The 19,226-nt window shown below is 41.2% G+C and overlaps 1 protein-coding gene across 1 annotated transcript; it reads left to right on the top strand.

Annotated features, from left to right (window-relative positions):
• Nucleotides 1–1,218: 1,218 nt before the first annotated feature.
• Nucleotides 1,219–18,805, top strand: LOC120037195 (long-chain fatty acid transport protein 6). Its single transcript, XM_038983372.1, has 10 exons — nt 1,219–1,783; nt 3,145–3,348; nt 5,466–5,624; nt 7,609–7,733; nt 8,167–8,361; nt 10,064–10,154; nt 10,779–10,977; nt 15,347–15,444; nt 16,435–16,565; nt 16,962–18,805. Exons 1-10 carry the CDS (start codon nt 1,297–1,299, stop codon nt 17,136–17,138), a joined length of 1,866 nt encoding a protein of 621 aa, XP_038839300.1. The 5' UTR covers nt 1,219–1,296; the 3' UTR covers nt 17,139–18,805.
• Nucleotides 18,806–19,226: the final 421 nt, after the last annotated feature.

Genomic DNA, 19,226 nt, shown 5'->3' with positions numbered 1-19,226 from the left:
GCAGGGGTACAGGCTAGTTGAGGTAATCTGTACATTTGGGTGGGGGCGAAGTGTCAATGTAAATTGTCCGGTGGCGATTTTTATGAATTGTTCAGCAGTCTTACGGCTTAAGGTTAGAAGCTGTTCAGGAGCCTTTTTTTTGTCCTAGACTTGGTGCTCGGGTACCACTTGCCGTTCGGTAGCAGAGAAAACAGTGTACGATATGACGCAAATGAAAGATTTGTATTTCACAGTGAAAAGGATCATTATACTTGGGGGTTGGTGTGCCGAATGGCATCATGTCGTGGATGCTACAGTGTACAGCATAGCTATATTAGTAGCTGTAGTGCCAGTTTAATGTGGAGCACCAGTATAGTCTTGACATGAAAACGGCCTAATATGCCTACAAGCAGTAATACGTTTATGTGCATAGTATACACATGTTCTGAAGCCCTTACACATTGTTGACATTGCAGTCATTCAAGCTGATTGCATACGGAGAGTCCAAACCTTACCATTTTTTTGTTTTACCCAGAATGGTATCAGTCTCTGCTGTGTACATTATCACTAAGTTTAGTGCATTTTTTAAAAGAGGAAGTAGGAGAAAGGGTGAAAACATATTAAATGTTGCGTAATTACATGCATTGAGGGGATGGACATTGATTCCATGTTAAAACACACTACATTAATGTCCAACAACTCAATGCTGTCAACCTGATCTCTGACACAGGAACCTGCGAAGCATAGTGGTAGGTACATTGTGTATTGATTTTGTGTCATCAAATCTTTTATGATGTGGGGATGTATAAATAGACTTCCTTGTCTTTCACAGCACAGATTGACGAAGCAGTTGTTGTTGGGGGTTAACTGCCTTGTTGAAGAGCAGATTTTTCCACCTTGCCGGCTTGGGGATTTGAACCAGCAACCTTTACGGTTACTGGCCCAACACTCTTAAGCACTAGGGCCAACTGCCTTAGACCTATAGGTCCTGAATCAGTATTAACTGTTCTTATCTACAATTAGAACATGTTTCCCTGACATACAGTCCCTGACTTGTATTATATTTATAAGAGCTATAACACTTACAATATGCATATCCTAAACCTGGCCATAACAAATGAGGAAAACCAAAACGTGCACCCCGGGGGCCAGGACCGAGTTTGGGAAACCCTGTTGTAGGCTACATGTTTTGCGCAACGGGGAAAGTGATGTCCTTGGGCATGCGCGGTAGCATGTGCATACTAGACGCATTTAAATCTTCTGGTAAACATCTCCGAACGTTTACCAGCTGACATTCTTTGGAGAGCGCACGTAAAGATGATGGTATGGGTAACATGGATGTTTACTACATTTGTCGCAGGACTTTTTGCAATTCTGGTATTCCAAAGGATGAATTACCCATTGTTTTGGGTGGATTTGATTTATTACCTAAACCTTCGGAAGGTTGGAAAGGCGTTGAAGTCTCGTATGCAGAGAGGAGTCATCACTTACCTCGACAGCTTTCTTTATCAGGCAAAGAAGATGCCTGACAAGGCTTTCATAGTGTTTGAGGGTCAAACGCTAACTTACCAGGAAGTTGATAAAAGAAGCAACCAGTTTGCTAAAGTTTTCAGAACAGAAGGTGGCTTGAAGAAGGGTGATATTGTCGCTCTTCTGATGAGCAATGAGCCTGATTTTATTTGTGTGTGGTTCGGACTCAGTAAACTGGGCTGCGAGGTCGCTTTCCTCAATTTCAATATCAAATCCAAATCGCTCCTATATTGTTTTGAAAGTTGTGGAGCGAAATCGCTCGTCGTAGGCGCAGGTAATTATTGCTGTCAATCAAGATAGTGTCAAAAAGTGTTACGTATTTGACGTATGTCTACTTGCATTTTCAGAATATGTAACAAGTACAAACATATGCACGACGTCTTGCACGATTTGGGCATGTTGATTCACGTTCACATTTGAATGCCATAACTTCATATTAGGAGAGGAAACATTGCATAATTACTACAATGTTTTTGAATGTTGGTAAAGCTGCATGGTTTGATGTAACGTACTGTTCGCAACTGCGTTGCGTATCAATGTGCACTGGTGGTTGTAAATATATATATTTTTATAATAATGAGGGTGATACTGTAATCTGATGGTCAATGTAGGCTGTTGTATTCAAACACCTGTGGACACATAGGGATACCGTTAGTATACATACATACATACATACATACATACATACATACATACATACATACATACATACATACATACATACATACATACATATACACACACACACACACACACACACACACACACACACACATCTCCTGAATGTGAAACGGATCTTCATAGCATTTCATGGACAATGATTTATATTGAATAGAACCTTTATTCCCAGTTGAGCACATAGTAATATAAAATATTGTTCTTTTACAGATTTACAGTTAGTTCATTGCGAAAGGCCAAAGTTCTTCTGAACATTGCAAAGGATAACTAGATTAAGTTAGTATGCATAGAAGAGACTTGTGTTTCTATTCATAGTACCAAAACACTTACAAGTGTACACTGTGCAAAAACAATCAGCCACCATAGCATGGCGTCATGCACGTTATTGCTCAAATAAGAGATTGAAAGGCATTGAGCAATTTATCCATACTCTCCCAGTTTTTCTTAAATGTACTATATTCAAAATATTCTAGTCTTCTTATTCAATAGAGGCTTTTCACATCATGCTCATGACATTTGTAGAGGTAAATCTCTCTATGTACTATAATCTCACGGCAGGAATGAAATATTTAAAGTGCATGCACGACTAAGGCCCTTACTCAATTCAACTGGCTTTAAGTTTGGTTTGAATAATGTCATATGTGAACGAGGGTAGGTCTTTTTTGTATCTTACTTTTGATGTCATATATATTTTAGTTTGTAGCAGCAGGGAATGTACTGTATATTTACAAATAGCGCCTTTACAAGTAATCCCCAGCTAGGGGTGCAACATTTTGGTAACGCTCCCAGGTTCTCCAGAAGTCCTGGTTGGAGGATTCTGTATTTCCTGTTTATTCCCTCCTGGTTCCTGGAATCTTCTGACCAGGATTTCTGAAAACAGTGGGAATTTTGGTAAAAGTTACTGGAATTTTGCAACCCTACTCCAAACATTCACTTTTAGTTTTTTCTCTCACACAGATTTGGTGAGTTCACTGGGCGAGGTGTTACCCTCCCTAAAGGAGAATGCCATTGAGGTGTGGGTCACGGACATTGGCTGCCCTCATGAAGGGGTCAACACGTTACTGGACAAGGTGGAGCAGGCCTCAGACATGGCCTTACCTGACTGTCCTAGAGCTGACCTCATGTCCAACTTCCTGTTCATCTTCACATCAGGAACAACCGGTAGTACACTAATCCTTACAACAACAAAAAATAGATTTTCTTTTAAGGTATTTGTTGATTATTTTTTTTGAACAGATAGAGGGATATAGAGAGGTTGTATCAAAGAGCAGTAGACCTCTGCTGAAACTATAGACGCATTACCACCAGACCAACCAGGCCACAGTAGTATGTTATTCTGATACGGTCAACTTCATATCAGGAAGAACGGGTACAGTCGACTCCAATAGATGCTGTGGAATGCTTACACTAAACCATAGCACTGGCCGCTTAAAAAATTATTTAGAGAATGTATTTCATTTATATGGCTTGGAGTTGGCATCCTCCAGAGGCGACAGTAACCAAAAATCTAAAATTAAAATAATTAAAAACTTGAATCTGACAATTCTATTTGCAATTGTATTGTAAATGTTTTATTTATTTTGATGTCGACTTGACTTGAATATGCATGCGGGGCCATTACTCCATATCATAAACATTGGTCTCAAGGCAAAAGGTGAATGGATGGGAATTTGCATAGATACGGAAACATAGTATCTGAAATAAAATCATTTGCCTGGATATCAATGCAAACGTTTGCATGAAGACGGAAACTAGCCTACAGCTATTACCAGAGACCATAAGGGAAGATAACCTAAATGTCTGTCTGCCAATACCCTACGATAGAGGTCTGAGAAGGGAAAATAGCTATGGGTACCCTATTGCACTAGGTTGAAAACAGTTCTTCCACGCCGAAAGGCTCAAGTCAGCAGCATGTCTATTAAGCCGGACAGATTTCTCTCATTTATTCCGAGCTGGCACCACACGCTCACTTTTTAACAGCTCTGGTCAACACCAATATAAGGAGTGGTTTTCCTAGCCAACCCGGGTTCCCAAGGAGAGTTGTAATTCACAGTGTCTGAAACAACTTAATTTTACTGAGAAGGAAATGTGCTTCAAATTGATATCAAGCTAGCTTTTTCTTCGGCGTCTAGTACTGGTGAATTTGTGCTAAATGTGTATAAATGGTTGCCAATGCCCCTTCCTTACCAGGGGTTTTCCATGGCTTTACCGGGACAGGGCTTTACCAGGGCTCTGTGCAGTAGTAAAACAAGACCCACACCCTGTTAAAAGAGACGGGCCACTTCCAAGAATGTTGCTGAACCTTGACCTTTACAGTAGACTTCATAAAAGAGACATCAGAGGCCTTAAGGTAAATTGTATTTTGGTGTGGACCTAGAAGTCAGAGAGGGACTACCTGGACTTGTCCAATAAGAAACAGTCATTTTAGTTTTCCGTTGCAAAATGTAAAAAAAAACTGTTTTTGCAGTTTGCGGCTTTGTCACATTGGATGAAGCCAATCTCTTCTGATGAAACATTGTTCATGTCCAAATTGTTATCATTTCATTGTGCTATAACTGGTTGAGCGAGGGTGGCAGCTAGCCGGGCAGGGCGGCGACGGGGGTCGGCCGGCCGGCAGGGCAGGGCGGCGACGGGGGTCGGCCGGCCGGGTAGGGCGGCGACGGGGGTTGGCCGGCCGGGCAGGGCGGCGGCTAGCCCACAGGGCAACGGCGGCGGCGGCAAGCCTAGTGGTTAGAGCATTGGGCCCATAATCGAAAGGTTGCTCGTTCAGATCCCTGAGCCGAAAGGTGTTAGAAATCTGTTGATCTGCCCTTATTGCTCCACAGGGTTACTGTCAGGAATGACTGATCCCTGGCTGTGACCCCACTCTCTCAGGGAGAGTTGGGATATGCAGTGAAACAGGACAGATATAAGCACCTCCTGTTTGACCTTTGTCCAACCAATGCTGCACTCTGTTCTCATACGTTCAGTCAAGTTTTGTTCATGCAGATACAATAAACATAACTGTTGGTGCTGTGTGCCTTTGGCAGTTCGAGGGAAAAGCTTTTAAACTCTTCAGTAGAAATCAATGATGTCATAATATGAGAATGTTTAATGTCACGTGGCCGTTACGAGTGGTGTAGTTTTTCTCCGCTCCGTGGTGTTTTCCCATTGGTACAGATCTATGATCAACTTCCCCTCCCTCAATCCTATCCTTAACCATTAGTGGGGAGAATGCAACACGGACACAAGATCAGCGTCTCTCGAGGCATCTTCACTGTACTCTTTTTGTCTTTCAGGACTTCCTAAGGCAGCCCGGGTGGGACATCTCAAAGCCGTCATGTGCATGGCCTTCCTTCGTCTGTGCGGGGCCCGTTCGGATGACAACATTTACATCACTCTGCCCCTATACCACATGACCGCCTCTCTTCTGGGTATTGGTGGATGCATACAGCTTGGTGAGGAATACTTTTCAATACGTTCTTCCTCCTGATACGTTGACGCCACAGCTTGTCATCAGAAGTCACACTAAACAGGACTAAAAAAAAATTATGTCATTGAATTGAGACTGGTAAACTGTATTGCACTTTAAATTAGAGTTCCCTTAGCAGACGTGACTGTACTCGTAGCAGAGGTTGTGTCACTAGTTCAGTAGACTACAGTGCATACGCAGAGTTATAAACTGCACCTATTCTAGGTTCCATAACAGACATGGGTTCAGATAATGAACTATTACAACTGTTTGCTTTAGCCTGCCTGAATTGCCAGGTGGGAGGGGTTTGCACTTCTGAGACTTTTCTATTGGTTTCATTGCAGTCGGCAAGTTCAATCAAGCACGTATACAGTGTTTGCTCTCTCTCTCTCTCTCTCTCTCTCTCTCTCTCTCTCTCTCTCTCTCTCTCTCTCTCTCTCTCTCATTCATATATATATATATATATATATATATATATATATATATATATATATATATATATATATATATATATATATTATTTTAACCCAGGTTGGCTCCCCATATCTGTTGCCACATATACATTAGCGTACAGATTAGTGGTTCCCAAATGACAGGCCTCTTCCTGCTGTTCCTTCTTCCTGCGTTTGGGTTGGGTTGCCTGCCAGCTCCTCCCAGGTCATGACTTCAAAACAAGGTTTTCTATTTTGTCTGGATGGTCACGAGCGCAGTCCAAAAAAAGTTCTGAGTTCTAGAACCAAAGGAAGTCCAGAACTACCCCGGTCAAGGTTCCTATCTTCTCAACGGGGATCGTTTGACTGGTTCCTAGCTGGCTAACTAGATTTCCCACAGTGTAATTTTAGCATGGAGGGAAAATATGTGGCAGTGGGGGAATCTGACAAAAGTCGCACAATTCCTGGAAGTGCAACCATACATACCCGTGTGTTGTAGATTCCGGGGTTAGGATATGGTAGCAGAAAACCAAAAGTATCATGGGTGTCTATATTGTCATAGGGTTAGGCACTTCAACATGATGTCATAGTCTCATTTCAACGATAATAAATACAGTGTAGGACTCCTAAATGTGCCGTCCAGGTGCCCACCCGAAACAAAGGTCCTATCAAAGGTAAAGAGATGAGGAATATGTTCAAACGCATGTTAAAACGCATGACGGATATGTTAAAAGGCATGTTAAAATGCATGACGGATATGTTAAAACGCATGTTAAAACGCATGACGGATATGTTAAAAGGCATGTTAAAACGCATGACGGATATGTTAAAATGCATGTTAAAACGCATGACGGATATGTTAAAAGGCATGTTAAAACGCATGACGGATATGTTAAAACGCATGTTAAAACGCATGACGGATATGTTAAAACGCATGTTAAAACGCATGACGGATATGTTAAAACGCATGTTAAAACGCATGACGGATATGTTAAAACGCATGTTAAAACGCATGACGGATATGTTAAAACGCATGTTAAAACGCATGTTAAAACGCATGTTAAAACGCATGACGGATATGTTAAAATGCATGTTAAAACGCATGTTAAAACGCATGACGGATATGTTAAAACGCATGTTAAAACGCATGACGGATATGTTAAAAGGCATGTTAAAACGCATGACGGATATGTTAAAACGCATGTTAAAACGCATGACGGATATGTTAAAACGCATGTTAAAACGCATGACGGATATGTTAAAACGCATGTTAAAAGGCGTGACGGAAATGTTAAAATGCATGACGGATATGTTAAAACGCGTGACGAATATGTTAAAACGCATGACGAATATGTTAATACGCGTGACGAATATGTTAAAAGCGTGGCGAATATGTTAAAACACATGATCACTGTTGGTGGGGGATGGATTATCTAATTTACAAACTTCAAGTTAAATAAATAAACTTTTTTATTTGTATTGTTATGGTGACTAATGTAACGTTACTCTAACATGTCTTTTCTTATGTTGTGTTTCCAGGGGCAACGTGCATATTGAAAAATAAGTTTTCTGCCAGTCAATTTTGGAAAGACTGCGTGAAACATAACGTGACCGTATTTCAATACGTCGGAGAGCTCTGTCGCTACCTGGTCAACCAACCTGCGGTAAGACGTTATATTCATCACTCTGGTTCGTCTTGGCTTTTTCCACTCACTTTTCACAAGTTATTTAGTTAAATTAGTCTCTTGAGTAGGCCGAGTGAGAAGATTTGGGATTGACTCTGGCCGTGAACGCCACCATGTGCTAGCCCAGTGCTCTTCAAATCCTGGTCATGGAGACACTGCTGAGTTTGTGCTGGGCTAGGACAAAAGCCTGCACACCCTGTGGGTCTCCAGGACAAGAATGAAAGACATTACTTCCATAATATCACAGTACACAGTACTAGTATATTGTAGGTCCTACAGGGTAAAACCTCAAGTTGACTTTACAAGTAACTACACAGTAATAACCAGTGTAACAGCGTTGTAGTTACATAGCTGCTTTGTAATTACTCAGTAATAGATTATGAGTGTTTTTTGTGTTATCTGTTTTCTGTAGGTCCCTGAGGAGAGTGCCCACAGAGTGCGTGTTGCAGCAGGGAGTGGTCTGAGGGCAGATGTCTGGAGGGAGTTTGCCAGACGCTTTGGGAAGATCAATGTCCGGGAAGCCTACGGTTTAACTGAGGCCAGCATTGGCTTTGTCAACTACACCAATGAAATAGGACCCATCGGAAGGGCGGGCTACTTCAACAAGGTCAGGCATGGAGCACTTTGTTTTGTCGTTCACTGGGATAGGCTTAGATCACTTAGATACACAAACGATAAAAGTCGCAGACCTGCTACGCTGGACGTAGAACTTTTGCAGCGAGTGAGACGCTCTTGTTCATGTCACCCTTTCCTGTAGTCAACGACCAGAAGCCCCCTCTTTGTCCTCATGGGTGGATTTGTATTCATATATTTCATTATAAACAAGTATTTTTTTTTTTTAAAGACAACGAAAATCTGGTGTTTCTTTGTCAAACTGTTTTTTTTTTTTTTGTTCAGTCTTCTGTGATGTGTATAAAGTGTAATATTGGGATCCAAATTCAAAATGTAATACATTTCAACTCTATATCTGACATGGTACAGGTGTCTTTGTTTTATCAGCCCATAACCATGTGTGTGAGGTGTATACTTTGGATTCAAAGTAGATTTGTTTAAGACTACCCAGAAGCACTCTGTGACCCTGATTTAACCCACTTAAATTAAATCTGGGCGTAAGCAGCGGCTCCATGAGGTGCAGGCTACTCACTGTAAATTACTCTGGTTCTATTATTTTTGTGTCTACGTGGCTTGCGCACTGCTCACGCCGGCGAAAAGCTCTGCTGACAGTTTTGCGCTGTTTACCCGAGGGCCGCACTGTTTACCCGAGGGCCGCACTGTTTACCCGAGGGCCGCACTGTTTACCCGAGGGCCGCTCTGTTTACCCGAGGGCCGCTCTGTTTACCCGAGGGCCGCTCTGTTTACCCGAGGGCCGCTCTGTTTACCCGAGGGCCGCTCTGTTTACCCGAGGGCCGCTCTGTTTACCCGAGGGCAGCACTGTTTACCCGAGGGCCGCTCTGTTTACCGCTCTGTTTACCCGAGGGCCGCACTGTTTACCCGAGGGCCGCACTGTTTACCCGAGGGCCGCACTGTTTACCCGAGGGCCGCACTGTTTACCCGAGGGCCGCACTGTTTACCGCACTGTTTACCCGAGGGCAGCACTGTTTACCCGAGGGCCGTACACAGACCTTTTGGGGGGGCAGGTGCACAAACTCATTCAGCAGTTATGATTTAGATAATTTAATTACATAAAAGCAATAGATGTAATTAAATAACACGTATTACAGTGGGTTCAGAACAACGACAAAAACGACATACTTTAGCGAATGGAAGGGCAACGGGGCATGTGCTCTGCCTGGTTTTCCAGACACCCCAGTGTAGCTCCTCTGTCATTCTGTCTGAAAGGTCGTATCTGACCACATGTGTCTGTGTGTTTCCATAAAAGGCGGGGCCAGAGTATTGTAAAGTATAGTAATCCAGAATGTCTTGTTGGTTTTTAGTTGTAGAGATTTAACTTCTGCTAAATGGAACAGAAGCGTGGCGCACACAGAGATTGATGCACACAGAGATTGATGCACACAGAGATTGATGCACACAGAGATTGATGCACACAGAGATTGATGCGCTGTTGATTCATGTCCTCTCTTCATGTTTCTCCAACTAAAAACCAGCAGCATAATCTGTATTATCAACAGTGTGTCGGCCTCTCTGTGCGCGACGGCCTCTCTGTGCGCGACGGCCTCTCTGTGCGCGTCGGCCTCTCTGTGCGCGTCGGCCTCTCTGTGCGCGTCGGCCTCTCCTGTGTATCTTTTATCCTCCTAATACTGATTATTTCTAGCCCCTCCTTTTACACTTTTTGTTTCATTGTTATGCAGCTTAATATGCCCTTTGAGTTCTTGAGTTGTGATCCCCAAACATATGAGCCGATACGGACCGAATCAGGACGATGTGTCAAAGCAAATAAAGGTAAGCAAAGGTTTTCTAAAATAGGATAATTTCTGATGATGCCTCTTATGCACTATTTGATTTACTGCTTCATAGAATTCCATTGATGTGTGTGTGCATAAATGCATGTCTGATTGACTGGGTTTGAACCAAGATCCCACTGAGCTAAAGGCTTGGGATGGGTTCAGGGATTTATAAACGGGCTAACAGATATGTATGAAAAATAGCCTCAAATAAAAGGTTACATTCTGTACTGTCGCCTCATATATATATTTTTAATTTTTTATTTTCATACATATATATATATATATATGAGGCGACAGTAGTTTTATTATCCCAAGCCTTTAGCTCAGTGGGATCTTGGTACAAACCCAGTCAATATATAATATATATTATAATAATATATATTTATTATTATTATTATTAAGGGAACACTTAAACAACACAATGTAACTCCAAGTCAATCACACTTCTGTGAAATCAAACTGTCCACTTAGGAAGCAACACTGATATATACCTGAGCAGTGTGTGTATATATATATATATATATATATATATATATATATATATATATATATATATATATATATATATATATTATTAATAAATATATATATACATAAACCTGCCTGTTTGTGTCCGCAGGAGAGACGGGCCTCCTGGTGGCCCCGGTGTCGGTCATGAATCCTTTCCTGGGGTACGCTGGGAATACGCTTCAGTCAGAGAAGAAGCTCCTCAGGGACGTGTTCAAGGAGGGAGACGTGTACTTTAACACCGGAGACCTCATGCTTCAGGACCACAGAGACTTTGTCTACTTCCGTGACCGTATCGGAGATACCTTCAGGTAAAGTGGAAGTAGCCTATGCAGTATTTCTCAACTGATTTTTAAAGAGATAGTTCAGTGCTTATCAGACGTGCGTTTCAAAGTACTTGTTTTCTTTCAAATATGTTGAATGTTGGATTGACCTAGGTCGGTGGGGGTTTGGGTCTTTTGGTAATATTAGAATGACGTATTGCATTAATTCCATTGGCCCAGTATTTGAAAGAAAACAAACACTGTTTGATTGCAGCTGCTTACAGTCTCCTTATGTATTCATTTGAATAGTGAAGCTAAAACGTTTAATTTGACTCTATAATCCAGCATTTCGAATGAAAGATTTGAGGGTATTTTCACAATGTTTTACCGTTTAGAAATGAATGCACTTTATGTATCTAGTCCCCCATTTGAAGGTGTCATAGGTATTTGGACAAATTCACTTACGTATAGTGTATTAAAAGTAGTGAAAAGTTTAGTATTTGGTTCCGTATTCCTAGTATGCAATGACAACATCAAGCTTGTGACTGCATTTGTAGTTTGTTTTGGTTGTGTTTCAGATTATTTATTGCCCAATAGAAATGAATGGTAAATAATGTAATGTGTAACATTCTCACAATCATTATTCAGGATTCATTTGTGATTATCTGTAATCATGGTAGCATCCACATTAATGTAGAAGTGTTCAGAACAATTTTTTATTTACAATAAAAGTGACTCCAAAATAACACAACATTAATTACCATTTCATTTCTGCTGGGCACAATATAATCTGAAACACAAACAACAAGTGCATCCAACAAATTTGGACTAGATACATTCATTTCTAAACGATAAAACAGATATATGAAAATACACTCAAATAAAAGGTGACATTCTGTACTGTCTCCTCATATTAAACATTTGATCTCAAATCCAAAATGCCAGAGTGTAGAGCCAAATTTTAAAAGTTGTAGCTTTACTGTCCAAATAAATAAGTAGGGGACTGTATATATTCTCAGTACATTTTGGGGTTGAAGAATAAACAGTGTATCTCTGCAACCAATGGTGTGGGATGTGGACACATCTCCAACATAAGATCATGTACAAATGTCCCTCCTTGTGGTGGGCCGGGTACATGCACGCAGACTTCAGTCGCCAGTTGAACGGTGTTTCCTCTGACACATTGGTGCGGCCGGCTTCCGGGTTAAGCGAGTAGTGTGTCGAGAAGCAGTGCGGCTTGTTTCGGAGGACGCATGGCTCTCTACCTTCGACCTCTCCAGAGTCCGTACAGGAGTTGCGGCGATGGGACAAGACTGTAACTACCAATTGGGGAGAAAAAGGGGTAAAAGTAACCAAGCTTTAAAAGAGTCTGAATATTACAGCATACAGTATCTATCATTTACCGTTTACATATGTGGCATCACCATCACCATGAGTCATTCCTCATTTTGTCTTCATCCACTGAGCTTAATTTTCCAATGCGATCAGCACGGGTCGTCCCCCTCTGTTGTTTCTCTCCATTCAAGCGTTCAATTGCTCAGGCATTCATCACAATGGCAGCCTTGCACGATGTCCCTGTTGTCCTTTAGTAGCTTCCCCTCAAGTCATGCAAATGAGCTCCTGAACCGAGGGAGACCCCACAGAGAATCAGGCACTGTTTGTCCCCTCCTTACTCTCCAGACTGGGTTCAAATACTATTTGAAATCATTTTAAATATGATAGCCAGGCTTAATTGAGCTTGCCTGACCCAATGGAACCAATAGACTAACCGCAAAGTGCACTTTGATCATCTGGCTCTCAAGGCAGTCGAAGCCAAAACGCTTCAAAGTATTTGAAAGATTCCTAATAGTTTTTGAACCCAGGTCTGTTCCTCTACTCCTTCGCTTGAACTCTCTGGCATTTTGGTGGAAGCTCTGGCTTGAGCCTAATCCAAGTTGGCAAAACAGTGGCCAAGGGAAAGGCCCTTTTCCCCCCCTTTTCACCTCTGCCATTCCACGGTCCATTCACAAAATCCAGCAGAGTGACGCAAGGCCCTCCTCCAAGAGCGGACGAGGGGGAATGCCTTTCAACCAGACCTGGGCTCAAACACTATTTGAAATCTTTCAAATACTTTGAGTGTTTGCTTTAGCCTTCCTGGAGGGAGGGGTTTGCAGTTTTGGGAGTTTTCTATTGATTCCATTGCAGTCGGCAAGCTCAATCAAACACATAGTATATATATATATATATATATCTGAACCCCGGTCTGCTGTTAAGTTCAGAGTGCTACACTCCACGTAAAATCAAGACCCCCCCCACCTCCCTCATCCCCCATTCCCGATGCCACAGTTCCCGGAGGGGGTCCGACCCAAGGGCTCCATGATTAGGGGGTCAAAAGCTTCTGTCGGTTGTCCCCATGTCACAATGCCATCGCTTGTCTTCCCGTCCCTCTGCACTTTGGCACAATTTGGTGTATTGCCCAAGTACCCAAGTGTGACGCAGGACTGGGCAATGATCCACACAACTGCTTTGTTGCTACCTTGAAGACTGCAAGTCTTTTGGGATTGTGATGTGTGTGCCGTGCCCACCCCAAACAATTATTAAGTATTTGTCTGGCAAAATAATGCAGAGAATTGTTATTTTATTTGACTAGGCAAGTCAGTTAAGAACAAATTCTTATTTACAATGACGGCCTAGGAACAGTGGGCACTTGTTCAGGGACAGAATGACCTTGTCAGCTCGGGGATTCGATCTAGCAACCTTTTGGGTACTGGCCCAACGCTCTAACCACTAGTCTACCTGCCGCCCTAGAATTGGGACGTTAAGTTTCTTAACCTGTACAATAGTCTGATGTAAATTATTATTTTAAAGTGAATGGCGTTGGTATTATCAATGGCTGAAATCTCTAAATGTATTTTAGAAGGCATACAGTATTGCGGACTTTACTCAGTTAAGTTGTATTAAAGGGATAGTCTACCTAAACACTTGTATTATTCCGTACCTTGAAAGTAATCCTTTAATTTAGTGCCAATATTTCCAATTGATTTGAGATTGAGGCCAGATTGATGTCATGGAATATGGACTTAATGCCACTTGATGAAGGTTTGAGGAACTTTACGTTTATCATAATTTCTCTTCCCCAATTGGTTGTTTACAGTCTTGTCCCATTGCTGCAACTCCCGTACGGACTCGGCAGAGGCGAAGGTCATTTGTGCACCGCCTCATGTGTCTCCCGATCGCGGTCGGCTGCGATACAGCCCGGGAACGAACCCGGATCTGTAGTGATTCCTCAAGCACTGCCTTAGATGCAGTGCCTTAGACCACTGCGCCACTCGGGAGGCCATGTTTGATTCTTCTAAAATCAGGTGAATTCTCTGTTAGTTCACCATAACTGGAGATCTGCGTTTAAATGTACAGGATGTACAGCTCGCACTGTGGAAGATCATGCTTTGGCATACAGAATGTAACAGTGGAAGGTGAATTATGGGTAACACCTTCTTTGAGTCACCTTTTTATAACGCATTATGAATGCACTTTTAGTAAAACCCTATAATGCATCGTAAGACCTTGCTTTAAACATTCATAATAGCACACAGCTCATTTTGGCAGCCTTTATAAATATCAATGCTTATTGCATTAAACACAGGTGGTGATATGAGTAAAACATGCTATAGGCATTCATTATAGCTCATGGTTCTTTAGAAGAGATGCATAAATTCCTGTTATGTATTTATAATGCATGGCCAAAATGTGGCTCTAAAGAACGTGTTACTGAATTATTTTGATATTTACAGTAGGATTGACAATGCAGAATCTGCATGGATGTCTGATGGTCTTACTCTTAGCTAGCTGAAATCACTTTCAGGGTGAGGTTTCCTCTCACCTCAACTCCTGTCTCTGACTGCACCCTCCTGTCTCTGACTGCGCCCTCCTGTCTCTGTCTGCGCCCTCCTGTCTCTGACTGCACCCTCCTGTCTCTGACTGCACCCTCCTGTCTCTGACTGCGCCCTCATGTCTCTGACTGCGCCCTCTTGTCTCTGACTGAGCACACCTGTCTGTCTTTCAGTTGAGGATGCTTGCAGTTGTACCTTGTATCTATACTTATCTGTTGCTGCCATCTAGTGTTTAAAATAGATAGGCAGGCTGAAAGGACTATGACTTGTAAATATGTTATTTGATTAAATGTATTGTTGCACAAATCTAGGTAAATAATTCAATATATGCAGTAGATTAATATATTAAATGTAATTTATTGTTGCATCCCTGAAAAAAGTTAGATGAATAAATGTTGACGTCTATCTAAAAAAGAATTATGCCAGCATTCTCACTCACTCATACCCATCATGCTGGCTGTTGCATTGCGAACATTTAAGACACCAACAAAAATGTGCTGAAATATTTCTGCAAATCGTGAATTAAATAACTGATTTCTTCCTCCTAGGTGGAAAGGAGAGAATGTGGCCACCACAGAAGTTTCAGAGATTCTCGGAAGTTTGGAGTTCCTGCAGGAAGTGAACGTCTATGGTGTTACTGTGCCAGGTCAACGTCCTTTCTGACAACTTAGAAATAAGTTGATTATTATATATATATATATTTTTTTTTATGGTGCAGAGCAATATTGGACCTTGTTGAAAATGTTTGCCTAATATAACTTCAGTTTAGTATAATCATTATTGTAGAACCATTTTAGCACCTTTTCTTGGCAAATTAATATGCAGGCCAAAATGTCTCACTACAAAACGTTATAGGGCAGCAGCTAGCCTAGCGGTTAAGAGCATTGGGCCAATAACCGAAAGGTTGCTAGTTCGAATCCCCCAGCCGACTAGGTTAAAAAAAAATCTGTCAACTTGAGCAAAGCCTTTAACCCTGGTTCATCTTGTAAGATGCTCTAGATAAGTGTCTGCTAAATTATATAAATGTTTATCTGATTCATACATGCTTAGTACCCCCGTCTTACAATGCGTTGCAACCGCATGATATGCATATAACGTTACCTAATTAGTTTTATAAAATTGCCTCGGCCCACATTGTCAACTGTACTGATTGGTGAAGATAGGATCACATGACATTTTGGTGAAAAACATTTAAACAACATGTATGTAACATTTAGAAGTAGCCTTGACGGCCTCATAGGAGCAGGATGTACAAGTACACCCCCAGGAAACTAGTCAATCACAAGGCCTTAGGCGGCAGGTAGCCTAGTGGTTAGAGCATTGGATTAGTAACCGAAAGGTTGCAAGATCGAATCCCCGAGCTGACAAGGTAAAAATTTGTTGTTCTGCCCCTGTTAACCCACTGTTCCTAGGCTATTGAAAATAAGAATTTGTTCTTAACTGACTTGACTAGTTTAAATTTAAAAAATCTCCTTAATGCTGAGTGCCAAGCAGAGACACATTGGGTCCCATTTGTACGGTCTTTGGTATGACTCGGTCAGTGCTCAAACTCGCAACCTTTCAATCTCACGACAGACACCCTAACCACAAGGCCACTGAGTTGGCGTGTAACATTATCCTTATTGTTTATATACAGGTTATGAAGGCAGAGCAGGAATGGCAGCCGTCGTCCTAAAGATGGACCAAAAGCTGGATGGTAAAAAACTCTACAACCATTTGGTCCAAAGTCTCCCCGCTTACTCGTGGCCCTGGTTTCTACGGATCCAGGTAAGACAATCCTGAAACCACATGTGTCCATTCAGGGAAAAATTATCTCCACACAAAACTGAAACTTATTTAAAAAACGTAATGAGTGACTACTTATAATGAACTGTGTGTGATTTTCTACATAACGTTAATATACGGTTGGTACTGGAGTGTACCACCGTAATATGGATAAATCAATTAAATAGTTTGTTCTTGTCTTTGCAGAAACTGTATTGAAACCATGCTATAAATACATACATTCAATACAATAACCTTAAATGGATAGTTAAAAAAATTCACAATAAAAAGAACGATCCCTTCAACTCTAATGAAACATTTTTTATATCACATAAGCGCATTTAGAATTTAAACCCCCTGACCCTTTTCAACATAAACTCTGTCCTTTGTCTTCCATAGACGTCCATAGATGTGACCGAGACCTTCAAGCAGCAGAAGAGGAAGTTGGTGCTGGAGGGCTTCAGCCCTGACGCCGTCCAGGAGTCCCTGTATTTCTTGGACCTATCCCAGAGAGACTACGTCCCACTCACTCAGTCTCTGCATGATGACATTGTCTCCGGAAAGATACGGCTCTAGGCTGTTGAGTCAGTTCAGCAGGACTAAACAGAAAGGTGTATTTCTGATTTTATAACAGGTTTATATACAGTACTGTTTAAAGGTGTTATTTACCCAGGAAGCCTCACTGACTGACTGTGTACTGTGCGTCTGATTTTCAGCCACGTTTTTTTTTCTCTTTCTTTGAATTTTAGTTTCCATTAAGGGATTATACAATATGGTCATTTTTATCAGATGCATTTATCCACCTGTATACAGTAAGATTGAGCCATCCGATCCAGCAAAACCACATAGTTTACCTAAACGTTAATACCTCAAAAGTGGTCCAAAAAGAGTCCATATTTTGCACCGTCCATTGTGTACTATGTACTGCTAGATGGTACATTAGGAGAATATGCAGGCCTCAACCCAACATGAAATGGAAAGGTTGACAACATCAAATTCTATCTAATTGAATTTAAATGTAATTAAATTTTATGTCCTATGTGGCATCACATGCTGATCCGCATAGCACGTTTCAGTCAGCACGTGCTACAGCAGGTTAACCCCTAAAGCTTGACTCATTTATGACCTGCAATTGTCTTTTCCTGTCCACAACTCTGGGCCTTAATTATATCCCCAAATTAAGACTGAGTTTTTCCTGGTCAAGTCACATGGTCATGAACAACTTCCAGCCATAAGTATGATTTACAAAGCTATTACGTTATGGTAATGAATTAATGATTTGAAGACATGCAACTGGTTTTATCAAGTGTGACCACATGTAATTTAACCTTTACTTAACCCGGAAAAGACCCTTGAGGTTAGAAACCTCTTTTGCGAGTTGGACCTGAGCAGGAAATGCGAAACTAACCCAGATAATCCCACCATTTTAATCCATAGACCTTTCAGGAACTATAGCTTGTTTTCTATACATTTAGACCTTTCAGGAACTAGCTGATTTTGCATTACTACTATGCGACATTTTGAATAATGACCATACATATTGTATGTGTGCCCTGGATAACGTGGTTTATTTTCTGTTTATGATTAGGTATTAGATTATTGCATCGATTTTATGTGAATATATTTTGTGTGTTTTTATATATATATATATATATATATGACAATTTGTTTTGCGGTTATGAAGATAATGTCATAACAGCACACTGGCGACTCACTTACAGTGAATTGCTACGACTCTAGGCGTACATATCTGCATCCTGACATTCCTGAAAGTGCATATTAACCGACAGAAGGAACATTTTAGTTTAGGCATAAGGGTAAAAAAATTAATTCAGGTTACGTTTAGGTTAATTGAATATTAAGGTTAGGTTTAGGAAGAGGGTTAAGGTTAGGTATCGTTTCAGTGAGGTAAGGGATAGGGAAAGGCATAAAAGTTGACTTTGGTGGCGGACGGTCATTTTCTGATGAATGTAAATATAGACAGCCTTTCTTCAGGCCTTTTTATGTTTTGATTCCAACACATATCTCTAGTCATCCTAAATGTGGTGTTATAACATGTACTCTTGTCAAACAACATTACATTCCCTTTGTTTTTGAGACCGTGCTAGGACATAATCTGTCTGTTATCATCTTAAAAATTACACCCTTTTTAAAAAAAGTGATGTCTGACCCAGATTGATAAACAATGATGTGCATTGTAACATTCCTTTCAGTTGAAATAAACCATACTATTTCCATTGCAATGTGTGCCTGTGTGTGTGTCTTGCTATGTCACTCCTTTGTAAGTGTGGCTTTTCCCTGATAATACACATGTTTGCATTATATTCATATAGCCAGGCTGGGGAAGAGATTATATGCAAAGTATTTATTTCTAAAGTAATATACACTGCTCAAAAAAATAAAGGGAACACTTAAACAACACAATGTAACTCCAAGTCAATCACACTTCTATGAAATCAAACTGTCCACTTAGGAAGCAACACTGATTGACAATAAATTTCACATGCTGTTGTGCAAATGGAATAGACAAAAGGTGGAAATTATAGGCAATTAGCAAGACACCCCCAAAAAAGGAGTGATTCTGCAGGTGGTGACCACAGACAACTTCTCAGTTCCTATGCTTCCTGGCTGATGTTTTGGTCACTTTTGAATGCTGGCGGTGCT

Source organism: Salvelinus namaycush, unplaced genomic scaffold, assembly GCF_016432855.1.
Source record: "Salvelinus namaycush isolate Seneca unplaced genomic scaffold, SaNama_1.0 Scaffold1612, whole genome shotgun sequence".
NCBI lineage: Eukaryota > Metazoa > Chordata > Actinopteri > Salmoniformes > Salmonidae > Salvelinus > Salvelinus namaycush.
The sequence above is the reverse complement of the archived record's forward strand: the minus strand, read 5'-3'. Positions and strand labels throughout refer to the sequence as shown.

Coding starts and splice junctions, on each gene's coding strand:
- LOC120037195 (XM_038983372.1), top strand. CDS start 1,297: ATGATGGTATGGGTAACATGGATGTTTACTACATTTGTCGCAGGACTT. Junction 5,625..7,608: donor TGGTGGATGCATACAGCTTG/GTGAGGAATACT, acceptor TTGTGTTTCCAG/GGGCAACGTGCATATTGAAA. Junction 7,734..8,166: donor ACCTGGTCAACCAACCTGCG/GTAAGACGTTAT, acceptor TGTTTTCTGTAG/GTCCCTGAGGAGAGTGCCCA.